Source organism: Onychostoma macrolepis, chromosome 10, assembly GCF_012432095.1.
Source record: "Onychostoma macrolepis isolate SWU-2019 chromosome 10, ASM1243209v1, whole genome shotgun sequence".
Taxonomy (NCBI): Eukaryota; Metazoa; Chordata; class Actinopteri; order Cypriniformes; family Cyprinidae; genus Onychostoma; species Onychostoma macrolepis.
In genome coordinates this window covers 8,939,365-8,958,293 of record NC_081164.1, presented here as the reverse complement: position 1 = coordinate 8,958,293, position 18,929 = coordinate 8,939,365, and the positions used below count along the sequence as shown (strand labels likewise).

At 36.8% G+C, this 18,929-nt stretch overlaps 1 protein-coding gene across 3 annotated transcripts in view; it reads right to left on the bottom strand.

Moving 5' to 3' along the window:
• The window catches only part of opcml (opioid binding protein/cell adhesion molecule-like), a 153,247-nt gene that overhangs the window by 69,313 nt on the left and 65,005 nt on the right, over positions 1 to 18,929 (bottom strand). For 2 of the 3 annotated variants that reach the window (XM_058790259.1, XM_058790261.1), the window contains exon 1: positions 8,721 to 9,313. In XM_058790259.1, the coding sequence (XP_058646242.1) occupies positions 8,721 to 8,878 (158 nt within the window). In that variant the 5' untranslated portion in view covers positions 8,879 to 9,313. Of the gene's footprint in view, positions 1 to 8,720; positions 9,314 to 18,929 lie in introns of those variants that run through there. The other variant, XM_058790260.1, reaches the window with a different exon arrangement.

Genomic DNA, 18,929 nt, shown 5'->3' with positions numbered 1-18,929 from the left:
CAATATGTATAACTGTATGACCATGATACTGTAGTATCATTATTTGTGCATTCATTTATTCATGAATTCGTGAAATTAATGTTTTGCTGTAATACCAAGCAGTGATATTAACAATCTGTGAAAGTTAATATATATATATTTTTTAGATTAAAAAAAAATTTGAATCTTCAAATAAAAATTTCCCCAGAAAACGAATGCTTTGAACTGAGTCTTTTGGTAAAACTGCTTATTGGTCCTGTTAAGTAATAACCAAGAGAAGAGTTCAGATCATTAGTGTGCAAATCATTAGAAGCATCACATTAAACTTGAACCCATAAGACAGTGACCGGTGGAGCATTACAAAGAGAGTATGGCCTGCCCTTGCTCCTGTGCTAATTTTATAAGATCAGCACCCCAAGGCAGACAAATGAGAGCTGTGCACTCCACGAAGAATAACATCAATGACCGCACACATTCCATGACTATAGAGTCTCTTTCAGAGTACTCACTAAAATACATAATTTAACAGCAGAGTGCATCATCACATCACTTATTGATTATCTCTATATTATCTCTATATGCTGTATGAATACATTTACAGTGGTAGTGAATTCCGATTGCTACCCCAAGATTGTTGGTTTATCCCATTTGATATAGCATTAAAAAATATTACAGTAAGATATATTCTAAGCATTTTACATGGGGAATGAAATGTGTACAGTATGTGTGACATGTAGCCTGATATTTGTATGGATCTAATTATCTAATTAGCAAGAAATCATTTAAATGTGTTTTTAAGACAAAAATATCCATGCAAGTTTTACTGCTTATGGTTGTGACTCAGGTACGGTTTTGATAAAACCATTCTTTCTCTGCATATCTGCCTCATCCAAAGATTCATGCCTGGAAAAATATGAATATATATCATGCCTCAAATCTCCAAGTGGGTGGACTTGGAATAGAATAGGGTGGAATATAAGCAATACTTGCTTATTTCACACCACCTAATACAATTGCATGATTGTACTGTGTCTGTGGGGCTGGAGGCAGAACTACGGTTCCCAGAATGCAATGCAGCAGGAATAAATCATCCAAAAATGTTGCTTTACTGTTCATTTTTTTTTACCGTTTACTGCAATATTTACACTGTTACACTGTCCTGTATATCTGATTGTTGATTCTCACAGACAGTGATTTGTGCACTGGATGTACAAAAGGGTTAGCTCACCTAAAATAGTTCACTCAAAACTTACCCTCACGCCATGTCAAACCTTTCTGACTTACAGTTCTGCAGAACACTAAAGAAGACATTCTGAAGAACGTCTCAGGATTTTTTCACCCATACAAATAAATCAATGTTGCTTTAGACCTCACAATTTTTTTTTTGGACGAAAACTGTAAGTCATGCAGGTTGGAAAGTCATAAGGTTGATAAAAGTTGAGAGAATTTTTATTCTAGGGTGAACTAGTCCTTGAAATACCCTGCAAACTGAATCAAATACTTGAGTTCATGTGCCATTATGAAGAGCATTTGTCCACGAAATTACTGACCCAGGCAAATATTACATGAACGAACCAACAACCTTCCATCTGTAATATTCATTTCTTGCACATTGTAATTTACACAATCATATCCAAATTTTCCTGTTTGCAATAATATAATTTGAAAGAATATATATAATGTACAGAAACTATTATATACTATATACATACATACCCATACGTGCCTCTTATGCAACCTCCTCCCTAGTTCATTCGTTAAGCCATCTTGCAGTGATTTGTTGAGTTACATAAGACCGAAGCCATACCACAATACGAACAGACAGCCAAAATACAGTTTGAGATAATACAAGCTAACTGCGTGAAAAGAGTGTCATGTTTCTGCTAGAAACACTATGCTGAAATCCCCAGCGCTGTAATGTTGATAAGGGAGATCACCATTGTGAGAAGCTTTCAACCATCTGTCACTCTGACAGTCAGGTCAGGGGGCGTCCACTTAAGACTTCATCATCCTGCCTGCTTCAGAGAAGGACCCTCAGTTCAATTAATAACATGTTGTAGTGCTTTGTTTTTTGCTGTTTGATTTCCATCTGTGGTGCTGGTACTTGTTCAAGGCCTGAAGAGATCTGCATTCAGTATTTTACAGCAGTTAGGAACATAAAAAGGGTAATAAATAGACAATTTTCTTTAAATCATTAAGTATTTTTGGTTCTATTGGAGACATTCCTTGCGTGTGCTGGGTGCTTGTAACTCTAATTTAATCAAACCAGCAGTTTAATAAACTGAATAAGAGAGGACAAACAATTAAGTTTCTGTGTTAGCCTAACACCTCAGGTTATGATCAATGCGTTTACTAATAAGAGTGATATTGAATTCCTGAGTTAGGATGCTCTGACTGACAGCTCTTTTTCCGCTCTTTTAATAAAGTACAAACAAATAACTCCTACGCTGGCATTAACATTATTTTTGCGGCCATAAAAGTGTTTCCTGAGGGATGAACATAATTGGTTGTTTATAAATAAAAGCTAGAAATACCATTAAATGGTTGTGATGTGTCATTGGAGAGATCAGAGTAAACAACCTGTTTTTATTGCACATATTCCTCTTTGTGACAACACATGGATATTGGAAACCACATGAAATTAGCTGATAGAGTAGAATATCCATCTTTGTGCTTAACTCAACCTACAATTACTTTGTGGTTGTAATGGCTACCTTAAAGGGCACCTATTATGCAACATCCACTTTTACATGGTGTTTGGACATAAATGTGTGTTGGCAGTGTGTGAACCCTACAATAATACAAATCCACCCACTCCTCATTTTTTTAATCCCCTTTAAACCAAGTCAGTCTTGCTAGGCCTGCCGTTTTGATTTTCATCACAGTGTGACGTCACATTTCAGAGGGCGTGGCCATGGCGGTTGATTGACAGCCCTGCATTGCTATAGTTTCCGCCCTCAGCGGTTGTACTCTGTCCTCAATTTTCTCCGCACTCGAGCAGCTGTAATGTCAACAATGTCTCACAAGCAATCCCAGTACTCTGTGTTTGGATGTAAGACTGAACATAAGAGTCTTCATTTTCTCCCAACATCTGAGCTGCTGAGGACGCTGTGGATTACTTTCATTTTTCAAGGTAATGCGCCTCAAAATCCACCTAAATACGTGTATCACTCCAGATCTCCTTTGTGAATGTCATGTTGTTATAGTGCTTAGAGTTTTAAAGGGGTCATATGATACTATTTTTAAGATCATTATTTAGTGTATTTGGTGTAACAGAATATGTTGACATGCTTCAATGTTCAAAAAACACATTATTTTTCAAATACTGTATATTATTGTAGTTCCTCTATGCCCCGCCTCTCTCAAACGCGTCATTATCTACAAAGCCCCTCTTTCCAACAAGTGCAGTCTGCTCTGATTGGCCAGCTGACCCAGTGCATAGTGATTGGCCGAACACCACAAGCACACGTCGGAAATGTAACGTCCCTTACCATAATCGTGAGCTACAGCTTTCAAGTTAGTTTTATCAATTCAAGCCCGAGAGGGGAACAGAGTCGTGTGACAGACACAGTGTGATGATGCTCGTATGTATTTGCAGTACACAAGCCGCGGTTAAGACGATTTCTGATGGGCTATACACTCCGCTGTGATGTGACCCTGTTCCTCTCACACACACACACACACACTCACGACGCGTTATGCGCAAAACTCTGCATTTGAACAGTCAATAGCAAATACTTGAACTAATAACAAAACATACTTACAGTTGCTGATTCAGAAGCGCCACATTGTCATAGCAAAGTCGGAATTTACACTTTTTTTTTTAGAAATAGCCTTCGTGCATTGCACAGCCTTTTACTCTCCTAGGTTCACAAAACTGTCGTCCATAAAATGCGTTGCACAAATTCGAACATTTGGGTGTGCTGTTGTGTTGTAAACAAATCTTAACCAATGATTCTTAATTGCATCTACTTTAAGAAGGCCAAATAAAGTGCTTTTGCTTTCACATAGAAACACACAGCGTCTCCCTGACACAGCTGCATCAACACTACTGCGGTTACTGAAACTACGTCTTCTTTTTTTGCGTGAACATTTGGGTGGCATTATGCAAATATTTCCACATCGTGAGGTAGACGTGGGGGTGTGTTTTAATGAGCCGTTTTAGGGGGGTGTGGACAAGTCTTAACTTTTATAAAGAATATCTCTTTGGGTTTGAGACGTTAGTCTTTACAACTTTAGAGACATCATCTATGCACAAACAGCTTGTAACACTCCAAAGAGAAAGGAAAACTTGAAATCGCATCATATGACCCCTTTAACCGTATTTGTGTGCAATTTGTGTGCAGCGCCATGCTTTTGAGATTAGTTCGCGCTGTTCGTAGCATGAGATTCGTTTGGCAGCGCGGCTCGGTCCATTGATCCGCGCCGATGACAGGTCAGTACGGCGTGAGCTCTGTTTCGTCCCACTTTCAGTGCATTTGACTTCCCATATGTATGGCTGAACACCGGTTCTCTCACTCTCAGTTATGTTGCTTATACCAGCTGTTTATTGCTGTATATATGTAATGCAGAGAGACTTATACGCAACGCCCTGTTCTGGCGATGGGGCGGGAATATGCAGCTAATCATTAATCACTTACCCCCATGTCGTTCCAAACCCGTAAAAGCGTAGTGCCATTTTGGAGAGCATCTGATGGACGCAAAGTGTGTATGCTATTCTCTGTCATCAGTAACGCATGGATACGTATTATACGTTTATTTACGCTTTGATTTGAACGGAAACAGCGTATCCATGTGTTACTGATGACAGAGAACCCACTAACCCGCTAACCCGCTGACACAGTGAGACAGAGAGGAGACGAATTGTCATTATTTTTATTTTCTTTGCATACAAAAATAGTTCTCATTGCTTCATAAAATTCAAACTGAACCGCTGATGACTATTTTGACGATGTTTTTTATACTTTTCTGTGCCTAGATAGTGTAATTTACTTGGCAGTCAATGGGGCAGTCACAAGCCTCCCATTTTTCATCCAAAATATCTTAAATTGCGTTCCGAGGATGAACGAAGCTTTTACGGGTTTGGAACGACATGGGGGTAAGTGATTAATGACAAAATTTTCATTTTGGGGTGGAGTATCCCTTTAACATTTACTAGAGAAGGTTTGCTTTCAGCTTCCACAAATGTGCTCAAACCCTTTCTCATTGTGGAGAAAGGAAGTATATATAAATAGTACAGATTTATTTGATCAAAAATACAGCAAAACAGTAATATTAAGAAATATTATCAACAGACGGACGGACGGATGGATCTATCGGTTTTCTATGGCAGTAGCTAGTGATACTACATTATTGTTGGCACCTTTCACTTCTTCTTAGTTTTTGTTTTCCGTGTCTTTTGCCACCAGATAATGAATAATCTCATTACTTCTATTAATTACTCACTTAATATTCATCACTTGCATTAAGCCAACAACAACAACAACAACAACACAAAATTGAAGTGTTGCTGGCAAATTATGCACTGAAACCTCAGTCGGTATTCCAATAATTTGTAGACTTCAAGATGTTGTCAATCAACCTACCGGGGCTTATTTTTTTTCAAACACTATCAAAATGCAAAAGCTTACAGCTTCACACTACACCGATAAGTCAGACGTTTCTTTTTTCAGTGCTTTAAGGTTCAAATAAAAAACGTGACAACCTTTCACATGCAGTTAGAGTGAACGGGCTCTGCCACAATGTTGTGCATTTTTCCCTCAAAAACACAAGAGGAAAAATGCTGCCTTAGAAATGTCTTGTTTTTTTTTTCAGGTAGAAACCATGGCTTCTGGCTTGGCTAAAGTCTGCCACCCTTCATTTGCTTTGGCTGAGCTGAAATGGCTTTTCTTTGGGGGATAGATAAATCACCACACATCTCCAGGTGTGCACAGGCACACAGCAGCAGTCGCCATTTGGATCGGCGCTACAGAGAAGTTGGGGCACGCAGAGTGCTCTGCCATCAGTGTGACAGTGTTTGTGACAGCTTGTCTCAACAGTTCTCCATTATGCGGAAGCTGCGCTCGTGATCAAAAGTAAAATACATGACATGACTGACGGCGATCAATACAAAAAAGACTCCAGACGTCCTTAATGTTCTTTTCCACATGATTTCACCTTTTTGCTGACTTCTGAATTGTGGCACCAATACAACCATGAACTTACAAGATGTAATGTTGCTATGGAAATGTATTCATTTCCATTTGCTTTATGTTCTCACAGTCAAGGCGATGGGTTGCTTTTTGAGATAAATGCAATTGTGAGTCAAGCTAATTTAACTGATATCTGCAGGAGTCTATAGAATCAAGAGTGGATGAACCAAAACTAACTGTGCCACATAACCGAGAAAATCAAAGTTTATTTGAATGGCTAAATTAAGAGAGAGGGAGGGGGAAAGCAGCACTCTTGGCTGACAGATGGTATGACACATTTAATTCTCTAGTGGTAGGACTTCAAGTGGAAAAAAAGGACTAAGAAATGAGGTCCAGAGATTCTCTGGTGTCTGCGAGACATTAGTGTGACACAGTTCACCGATCAGAAAGTCAAAAGTAAACATTTGCAACATCTATTTCATTCTTTCCATTAATGCTGATTTGTTTGTTTTGTGCATTTTGGATCCTTAGTGCATTCACTGTGGCAATAATATGATCAGCAACACATTATTGTAACTTCTGACAAATATTTGGCTTGTTTATGAACAGTTGACAGTGATTCAGATGTTGATGTCAGTAGGAGTTACAATATCCTATTAACTATTATCCACTAGCAATTGTTCAGTTTAAGTTTTTGTTTCCTCAGGAACATGAGGTTTTTTTTTTTGAATTATCAAAAGATATGTTATTTAGAGAAACCACAAGTGTTTTTACAGTTCAGCCCAAAACCAAACATTTCAGCCATCAAGACTAAACTAATTAATAAACAAACGCTTAGTAATTAGATATATGCACATACAGACCAGAAATTATGTACATGTAAAAGAGTTGCAATTAAAAATAACTCATCTATACATTTTCACATTGTTTTCTTTCTCTCATGTTCTTTAATTAATGCATGTATATATGTGTGTATATATGTGTATATATATACACATATATGTTATTTATTATTATAAAATGGATAGCACCGTTCTTGGCTTGACAAAAATCAAATATGGCACTCAAGGCTGTGTGTGTGTTTGACAACTAAAAATAGCATGTCATTTATAATACAGGTTCTGACAAAATTGTCATTGTTTTAGTCATTAAAATCATTACTAATTTTAAAAACAATATGAATGATAAAGTCAATGTCTCATTCATAAAGATGGATGAATCAGTGTTTGTGGATGAATCAGTGTTTGTGAATGAACCTATATACTATAGTCACTATATAATTGTACAATATAACAGTCTAGAGGGCCTTATTTGCCACATACACACACACACACACACACAGGTCCTGGTAAAACCTACGTACGTGTGTGTGTGTGTGTGTGTGTGTGTGTGTGTAAATGTAATTGGCACAAACACACATCTCCACCCCCAACACATGTATTCAATCCAAATTTTCAAAATTCTGTAGGAGAACAACTAAATATCAGCTTTAATAGAATGACGTTCTCCACCGTATTTACTATTTCTGTCTGTCTGTCTGTCTGTCTGTCTGCCTGTCTGTTTGTCTGTTTATTCATCCATCCATGCATCCACACATGGATGTATGCACATTTTGTTAGTAACACACACATACACCCACACACACACACACACACACACACAACAAGCATTTTGCACATGAATGTCTCTTTATTCAAAAGAGGGTTTTTCTGCATCAAACTCCGCTATAAGGGTCTATACAGATCGACGGACTGTTGCCGTCCTCAGTTTGTTGTGCAGCTTTGTTCCAGACAAAAATTACATTCTTTTAGACAGAGGTTCTGGAGACAAGCGTCAAAGGACACAAGCACAGGCCACAGTCTCATGCTACACAAAACGTCCCCACTGCGTCTGGTACCACACGCAGGGCAAAAGCGAAACGAAAGAGGCATAGGCTACTTTTACTCTCAGTCCCCCTACAAGACAAACGACTGCCTTGTTACCCACATTTATATAACTTCACGGAATAACCATTAGAGGCGAAGTAAGAAAACAATGATGCTACTGTAAGTGCATGTCAGCGTCCACAAACGAGAGTGTGTCTGTGTGTGATGGAGAGTAAGAGGGAATGAGAAATCAGGCATGAGAGAGATGGGAGAGGGAGAATGACTGAAAGAGAGGGAATTAGAGAATCTAGTCGAACTTAAATTTGGTTTGTTGATGAACTACTTATCTAAATAGGCCACCAAAACTGATTACATAGACCAGACTGCATGCTGATTACATTACCAGACGATTGCATCTCACCACGGATTCCCAAAACAACTCCAGCAGAAAAATGAGACGTGCAAACAGCAGTCGGATTAGGCTAATAATAATATTTGTAGTTCAATAAAAATTAAAACACTTAAACACTTAAAACTATTTTATTACTAATTAAAATGATTAAATAGGAAGTTACACCTATTGATTAGCTAGGCTACATAAATAAACATACTAATGTTTGCAAAACGGTCCAAAAAGCATTTAAAATGAAAAAGTGCATAACGTGAAACGTATATACACACACACAAACACACACATACATATATCATATGTATCATAATGTAAATAATATAATCATTGACTTACTTCAACACAGCACTGTCTCCTTGTCTGACAGTGATGTTGTCCTTTAAATAAGATTCTCCGCTTCTCGCTGGCACTCCTGCGGGCACAAGGAACAGCAGTCTTAGAGCCACAACAACCAGGCATTTCCACTGCAGCTCAAAATAACCAATTATGCCCATTTTTCTGTCAGGAAACTCAGAAACTTCCGTCCGCGTAAAGAAGAAGCGTATAACTGAAGGAGCGTAAATGTGATTCCCCTCGGAACACAGCGTTCACTTCGTATTCCGTCCTCTAAATATCTCCAAAAGTATTAGTTTTACTCAGTGTTACTGACAGGAAATCCTTCAAAACGCTCGCAAATATTCCTTGAAAGTTTTCAGCAGTCAGGTGAAACGTTTTTCACGCGTTTTCAGACACACTGAGGTGCTGTACCGAGTCTTCAGAGGCAGCGCATATGTTGCTCGCGCTCTCCGAGAGATGCGCGCGCTCTTAAAGATGCTTCAGCCTCGTTCTGAGCCTCGTCGTTTTCAAATTCACTTTAATTGGACCCGTATAAACTGACCGCGACTTCGAGAGGATGTTCATGCGTGAACACCTCCGGAGGTGCTGAAACGGGTTGGCTGTGTAGCGGACAGAAGCAGAAATACTCCTGGAGACAGAGAGAACGCGCTCGGTGGTGCTCTTGTGCACGGATAGGTGAGGAAACTGACTAGCCGTCAGTTCCTCTGTCTCCCTAACTAGAGCTGAACTCTGGGTGAACGCATGCGGAGAAGACACTGCACGCGCTGAGGTCAACAGAGAATGGAGGGAATATTTACTCCAAACACATTCAAATAAATATCTATATCAAATACCTATCTATCTATCTATCTATCTATCTATCTATCTGTATGTTGATAATATTTCTTAATATTACTGTTTTGCTGTATTTTTGATCAAATAAATCTATACTATTTATATATACTTCCTTTCTCCACAATAAGAAAGTGTTTGAGCACATTTTGAGGAAGCTGAAAGCAAACCTCAAATGTTAAGGTAGCCATTACAACCACAAAGTAATTGTAGGTTTATTTAATATATCAATCTATCAATCTATCTATCTATCTATCTATCTATCTATCTATCTATCTATCTATCTATCTATCTATCTATCTATCTATCTATCTATCTATCCCCTTCAAAACCGCTTTAAAACCAGCAAACAGGCTAGTTTTGTAGACCAGCTAAGACCATCTTTAGATGTTTTTTTCTTTTTCTGGCCGATTAGTACAGCATACTAAACCTAAACAATATGCGATTATGAAATTAGACTTGTGGAAAACACCATTTTCAGCAACATTTAATCATTAAAGTGATCATTTTTAGCCTTGCATGAAATATAATCCCTGATTAGGAGATTTCAGTGAGCAGAATCCAAACACTTTATGTGGTGAGGAATTCATACCAGATTATCATTCTCATATCCATATACCACAGTCTTAAAATAATCCTTAACTAATCACTGCACTTAAACTAGTTTATGTTTACACTGATGGTAGATTCACTTCAGCAAATGAAATGCAGAAGATAAAGGTTTAAATGGGGTTTATTGCTTGAACAGTTACTTGACCATTTTACCAGAGATTGTTACATTAAAATGATGATGAACATGCCAAGTGGAAGTATGGCATAAGATAAGATTTAATTAAAAAATATATATCTTCCTCTGATGCTACCAGGTACTTAAGAAGCTGATTTGATTCAAGTGCTTTTTAATTAAAACCTGGCTGACCTAAGCAAATTGTAGATCTGTTTAGCTAATTAGTAGCGTGAATCCACTCTTCAGTGAAATGTGTTGAAAATGATACCCTTGATTTGATAATAATTCTGGGAGAAGGGAAAACAACTGAAGTCTTCTGATCCTTAACACCTGAATCGATTGATTCAGCAGAAATGTGGAAAATCCAACCATTCGACCATTCGGACCACCATTGTGGACACAATGAGCCAATTATCTTTCCTTGTTTAATTGTTTTTCAGTATTTCTGGAGGAAGCTCAGTTGTGTTCAATCCCAGAGCTCTGGGTGGGCGGATGAAAGAATGTTTCATTTCACTGTTTTTGTTGTAAATCAGTCACGATGGGTTCACATCTTTGTTATGAATGTATCTATAGTTAGCATTTCAATTCAGGTCAGTTGATGATCTTACACCATAATGTGCATATTCGGTGTTAAAACGGGTCAGCGAGTAAATGGATGCTCAGATATGGATCATCAAGATTCACAAATTAAACGGATGCTTTGCTCTGCTGTAAGCAAAAGGTCTTCCATAAACCTGCACAGTGTGTATTTCTACACATAGGACAGTTCATATTGCTCAGTGAACACCACTAATATAAACAGACATAAAGATCACAATGAAGGAATGCAAACAGAAAGAAGCCACAAAAAGAAAGAATACATGTGAATCTACTGTCGACTTGAAGAGACATACTGTATATGGCACAAAGCGGGTCACACTGGCTGTTTGTGCTATAACTACAGTCACTTTTGATTAACTGCTGTCTGCCTTGTGCTGCAGTTCTGTTAGTTGCAGAGACTGCAATTACATAGAATTACCTATCCATCTCTGTTTAACAAGCTATCCATCTGCTAATCCAAATTACTGACCATTTTCTTTTCCTCCATGCCAAAATGGCCACAAACCCCTTTAAATCATAATGCAGTGTAGCAAATTGCCACATTTATACAGAATATATAGTTACGGGTGTGTGTTTAGGTCATATTATATTTTTGCTTAAAATCCAATCCAGAGTTGGAACTATGCATTTTATAATATAGACTGCAATGGTGCCCACCCAGTTTTCAGAAGACTTGGTTCCGGAAGTATTCTTCCCATTTATTTATTTTTTCCATAGGGATTTAAAAAAAAAAAGTCTTATGTTATGCATCAAATTTTTATTTGAAGCCAAAATGTATATGAAAATCTGACAAAAATACAAGGTACAAAACTGTGTGTTTTAGTGAGGAAAAGATGGGAGTGGGCGAAGCTAAAGAACTATATCCATGTATACTGTAGGTTTTCGCAACGAATTACGCTATTAAACACAATTATTTGTTGAATTAATGTGAATAGATGGCTTCAAAAATGCATATAAGGTACCACCATTTGTTAACCTCAGAGTTCACAACAGGTTTGTCTTTAAAGGTTTATCAGTTATTGTTTAAAAAAAAAATTTCCCTATGGAGAAAATTAATTGAGTTTTTACTTTCAGAACGCTACTGTTGTGCTCTATTTACTTGAGATATCTACTCTATATTTTTTTTTTTTGAACGTCAATCAAACTGATATAGTAGCAAGTCACTATGAATCTTGTAACTGTGACTCATAAGTTGCTATTAAATCACAGTATTATGTGAAAATGTAACTATTTCAAACTATATTAGTGTGGTATAACACTTCGATTCAAATGCACTCTGGCATATCATATCTTGCTCATTATCTCATAATTTCTTATCAAATGGCAAGATACATAGGCTATATATGTGCACTGCAAATGTCTACATTTAACCTCAAGGTCAAAAGCAATTTGGGCCAGAAAACTAGGACATTAGCATACCATTTCAACAACTAAACCTCTGGCAACTGCAGACTTTGCGATCCTACCAGAATCAGTAACTGTGTTAGTGGAGGCTGCCACTGTCTTCAAGGTAAACACATTTTGCTTTAGCTTTTCAATCAAAAATGTTACTCCGGTTGAGCTATTCCTGGTAGATAACATTAATTCAGCTAGATGCATTGGAATGAGAGCTAAAATCACTTCAGTTTGAGGGAAGCTATGTTGAAAATGTCAATTATCATTCCGCATGGTTATGCAAATTATGTTGAGGGAGACGACGAGTTAATACAGCTGGTATAGCTGGAAATATCTGATGCTCAATCTCCGGTTGGCATTCAGAGTCACTCAAAACTATTCATGCGCATTCACTTTCGTACTGTCACCTGATGTTCAATGTCCCCTTCTGCAATGTCTAGCGTTAAACTATCAATTTGTCAAATGCAGACTTGATAAAAAGTGACTTCCGCACATTTATGCATGATTGTGTGTGTATGTTTTCTAATTATTGATGCCTTAACTTAATTTTTGACATGCCCCAGTATCTGCAAATTGCTTTTTAAACAATAGGCCTAATTATGAATGCAACCTAAAAGAGCTGTTGCAGACACTAATTTGCGTAGTTTTGCAATATCCAACATCTCTAAAAGACTTGAAAAAGTGCTTCTGCGCTCTATTATTAAACTATGCATGTTTGTAAGTTGAAAAGCACTACAAATCCGTTAAAACTGCTTTTAATTTGTGCATTAATTGTGGAGTCTTTCTGCATGGTATATGATTACACCAGTAGGTGGCGACAAGTGACTGTCTTTATGAGTGAGTCATGTACTCATTCATTCATCTGATTGGTTCAAAACACTGATTTAATAAAACAAGGAGCAAAACAAGCGACAAGTCTTTAAGAGTGAGTCAATAAATCACAGTTCATTGATTTGATTCATTTGAAAACAATGATGTACACAGGGAAAAAAAACAAGTGACTGTTTACGATAAATAGATAGATAGATAGATAGATAGATAGATAGATAGATAGATAGATAGATAGATAGATAGATAGATAGATAGATAGATACCTAGTTATTTGAAATGCTTAGAATGCCTTTATTAAAAGGTTATTTGTTGAGTAGCAACACAAACAACACTAACAAAGGTCAGCTCGAACTGGCAAAGATCGAACCTGTAATAATACAGAGGCAAAAGCAGGATGTAATCTTCACATGGCATTTCTTCCATGTTCAGTATTCTTTAAAAAACGAATCCCTTCCAAAATATCTGGCTAAAGAATAATCCCCCAGCTGACCTTTCAGGACCAAAACTGAAGCAAAGCTCACAAAATCTATTCATTAGTGTCACAAAGTCTGAGACATGCGACACAGCCTGATTCTGAACTCCTTGATCCCAGGGTGCACCATTCATGCTTGTCACACTCCACAAGTTTGTCTGTCACCATTCAGACATGGATTTAAAGGGATATATACTCAAAAATGAATATTCAGCCATCTTTTCTTACTTTCATACCCTTTCAAACCATTATGATTTTAATTTCTTCTGTAGAACATAAAAGGAGATGTTTGGCAAAATGTTCATGCTGCTCTTTTCCTTAGAATGAAAGTGAATGATGACCAGGGGCTGTCAAGCTTCAAAAGGCACCATAAAAATTTCCCAACAGCAATAATTTTGGGTTTCCCTCAAATAAAGTTACTGTATGACTTCTAATACAATGTGTGAATCATATTTTATAATGTTTTTATTGCACATTTTGTCATTTTAGGAGCTTATCCGCCCCTGGTCATCATTCACTTTCGATGTAAATGAAAAAGCCACTTTGACATTCTGCTAAGCATCTGCTTTTGTGTTTCATGGACAGTGAAATTGGTTTGAGACAACATGAGAGTGAGTAAATGATGGAATAATCCTTTAAGCAAAACACTGAACCATATTCTATTGAATATTCATCATGGTGTGGAGAAAACCGTCTAAACAGACATCTTTAGACAACAAGACAGCAGTGACAAGTACATTTGCATGAAGGAACTGCATCATTCACAGTGCACTGGTTTTCTAATCCAGACTGTGATTCATTACGGAAGCACTTGAGATGACCCCTCTATAGGCCCCCTGCACTACAGAAAACCTTATTCTTTTGACCCCAAGTCCCCAACTCAAGGTTATGTTTAAAGGATGCACAACACCACCATTATCTTCAGTCTGGAGAATCTGTTTGAACAGAACGGAGCGTCTCTCCCAGAGGAGACTTGCTAACCTTGCAGTGAACTGAGGAGGTCTCCTTTCCTGTGATAACTTCTGCTAAACTAACAATGAGTGTTGCGTCCTTGGGAATATATTTCACTGAAAGACAAGGAAAAGGTGCTATTGTACAACTTGTTCGAAGGTTGCTTCTTCTCATTTCAAATTACAAAGTGGTGCGAAAACATCAAATCAAAGACTTTACGAAGAGGTTTGATGTATGTTCACAGTTTCCTTGATCTAGGATGTTTAATTCCTTTGAATACATTTCATGCCTAAGCTGCGGTTTCCTCAAGGCAAGAACAGATCGCACAGATGTTCTGCCGTCATGTCTTTTAGTTCTTAAACATCAAAACAAGTGAGAAATGAACATTTATTTAGTCTAACTGCTAACTTCTGCAATATAAGAAAGATATTTTATTTTTATTTTTTTCATTTTGAGCAATACTGTTGACACCCACAAAGCAGCATGTGCAGCAAAACAATAGTGTCTTGTTTGGTGTTTTACAAATATTCCTCCCTGAAGTTCCTCTGTTTGAAACATGGAATTGTTTGTTGAAATACATAACGAAGACCTCTAATATTTCTAGTAACCTGCTGCTTTGAATACCAATGTGAACAAACAAAATACAATCTTTTCTTTGCTGGCACACCTGTTTCCATCACCATGCATGGTTTTGTAATAAAAATAAGGGACATGATCATGTTTATATTCATAAAAGCTTAAAAGAATAGTTCATCCTAAAATGAAAATGTTTTCACCCTGAGGCCATCCGAGATGTAGATGAGTTTGTTTCTTCATTAGAACAGATTTGGAGAAATCTAGCATTACATTACTTGCTCCAAACAGCTGATAAAAACATCCCAGTAATCCAGAGGTAATCGGCATGACTCCAGTTCAACAATTAACATTTTGTGAAGTGAAAAGCTGCATGTTTGTAAGAATCAAATCCATCATTAATGCGTTTTAACATCAAACCGTCATTTCAGGCCAAAATACCATACCGTAATTCAAAATAATTCTTCCTTCAGTGAAAAAGTCTATCACGGTTGTCCTCTCTCATCAAAATCCACCAACATATTTGTTTAGAACTGTTTTAGACTGTTTTCACTTGTAAATGGTGCTTGATCTGTGGATATGTCTCTCCTGATTTAGATGAGACAAAATATCATGGATAGAGGACTCCAGAAGCACAAGCAACGGTTTTTATTTAAGTCTTAATTAATGATGATTCTTTTAAATTAATTTCAATTAATTTTAATTCTTATAAACACACAGATTTTCACTTCACAAGATGTTTATTGACTGACTGGAATCTGTGGATTACTTGTGGATTATTGTGATGTTTTTATCAGCTGTTTAGACTCTCATTCTGACGGCACCCATTCACAGTGATGTAATGCTAAATTACTTCTAATCTGTTCTGCCAATGAAACAACATTATCTACATCTTGAATGGCCTGAGGGTGAGTACATTTTCAACAAATTAAATTTTTTGGGTGAACTATTCCTCTAAGCAATATCACACTGAACAAAATATTCATTATTGCAATTCTGTTTTATGAAATGATAATCTGCTTCACTCTTTGGTAGCAAAGCTGTTAGACTGAAGAAATTCACAATTAAATACAAAAAATGACAACTAACACATTTAATTAAATGTGAAATTTTAAAACAAAGACTGAAATGGAATTTTCTTGTAAAACATACTCCAATAACCTCTGTTTTATTTACAACTTCGAAAAAGTAATTTTTACGGTATATAAACGTGTTAGGAAGGCCCAAAGTTTTAATGGGTTTTAAAGGGACATCCTTTCCTGCAGTGCTACTGCGCAGTAATGAACTCCTCTGAGCGGTTTCACAAAATGTTAGTAAATTACAGGGCAATTTAAAATGACCTGGTGCCACTATTGCATCCATCCAGCCAGCAGACACATGCATTTCTATTGTTCAAAAATAGCAGCCTCCACTATCACTCACACAGTCTGCTGTAGTCAGTTAGGAATTAATTTGAGTCCTGACCCTGAAGCAACTAGACTGAATATGATGACAAATCTCATACAGGGAGCGGCTCATGGCCGGCACATTTTTTATCTGTCACACAGTTGTGTTGGCATAGCAGGCATCTATTCACAAGCACCGTCGGGGTATGTAACCGTTTTAACTTCGTTTACTAATCAGCAAGCATTGAGGAAACAGTGTTCATCTATGAAAAACTGACACTAAACCAATGGCAATGCCATGTGAGCAGTACATAAAATCTATCTATCTATCTATCTATCTATCTATCTATCTATCTATCTATCTATCTATCTATCTATCTATCTATCTATCTATCTATCTATCTATCAGTGCTCTACTAAAGCTAGTACACTACTAAGTGTTCTAGTAAAGTGACTAATAGGCTAATAATGGAAGTGTTTGTGTGTACATGTACAGTACATGACCCCTCTTATCTTTCCGGTCACTTCTCACCATGCAGATTCTAAAGACTATTTCTTCCGAAATTTATCATCACAAGTTTATCTGGGATGGCTCAAGTATTTCCCCCTAGAACCCCATGTGGCGACACATATGTGAACTATTACTCACATTAAACCACCAAAATGAGTTTATCAATGTTTTATGAGAAGCATTTCACACAGAGGATCAAATATAATGACATTTCAAGTCACACGATGACCTGCAGTTTGCCGCACATATGCACTGAAAAACAGCCAAATAATTTTAATGTCATATGAACACACTGAAATATAGAACTAATGCAATATGCTATTATTAATTCACTTGCTGTTGCTTATTTGAATCCTTTATTTGATTGGATGGGATGGGATGGGATGGGATGGATGGATGGATGGATGGAATGATAGACTGAACAGAGAACTGAACAACATGATGATAGATAGATAGATAGATAGATAGATAGATAGATAGATAGATAGATAGATAGATAGATAGATAGATAGATAGATAGATAGATAGATAGATAGATAGATAGATAGATAGATAGATAGATAGATAGATTACTCTGTGGCAGAACAAGTGATTTCCACACGACAAAAAGGAAAGCTCAACTAAAAAGGAGAAAGAGCAGCAAGACAAGATAAATTGATGTGAGCACAGCTGTCCTTTATTGAAAACAATAGCCATAACTAGAGCCATAACTAGATCCAGCCTTGGCCATTTGGCTCTGCTGGTCGATCTCAGCATGCTTTATGATTGATGGAGGTTTGCAACCAAGAAGCACTGTGTTGGCTTTATTGTGGAACCTTGAAACAGGTGTTAAGATTGCAAGAGTCAATGAATAGCCTATGGGAGACGGTTTATATGCAGTGCAGAATGGCCATTTTGACCATGTACAAAAGCTATTATTGTAAACTAAAAATATGAGGAAAACTTTTGATTTAGAACTATTTTTCATAAAATAAATAATTAATACGAAAAAAAAAATAACCAATGCAAATGGAAATGTTAAATTTAAAAAAAAGAAAGAAAGAAAAGAAAAACATAACTAAAATAATAATCTTCAAAATATATAATTGTTTTCATAGTCTTTCATCATTTCAAGTAATAATGTGACCTGTGTGTTTGTGTGTAAGAACACAGCCCACCTGCAGATGGCGATATGGTGTGTGAGGCCAGTAAGATTATTGATACTGATAGCAAAAATGAACCCAAATAAAACTGTGCACATTAGAGCCACCTTTAAGCCTGCAAAATCAGTGCAGAACTCTCTGTCATCTGTGTGGGTGTCAATAAGTGACAAACATCTGGCTAATACAATGCTATTGTGGTTCCTGTGCAAATAACAGACTTCCTCAAAGGCTTAGTTTAGATATGAATATAAATTCTGGTAATGTTCTGTTGACTCCACAAATGGTTCTTCACATATATTACCTTAACTTAACACTATTTTTTTTTGTTGTTTTTGTTGTTGTTTAAATAGAGCTGCGTCTTAAAAGCAATGAATAAATTCTAAACTATAAAATAATTGGATTGTAAATTAAAAAATAATCTGAAAATGTAAAAAAAATAAAAAAATAAAAAGTAACAGTTGAAAGTTGAACATGTTAAACTACAGTAATCTTGTGGGGTAGATGTACACTCACTTTATCTAAAAATCTCCACATTTCCCCGAGAAAACAAATGCTATGGATTGTCAGTATAATCCTTTTTTTCACTGTTTAAATCTGCATGAACTGCTAAATTTATTTTGAAGCCAAGCCTCTGTGTAACCGACTCTGATTAAATCTGGGTTAGCTATCAATATAGATTAAAACACTGTTAGCTGTATTATTCTTCATACTCACAACCACATTTCACATTGTTTGCTCTTTAAGCTGTAGAATGTCTAATTAGTGTAAAATATACATGGTACAACCAACCC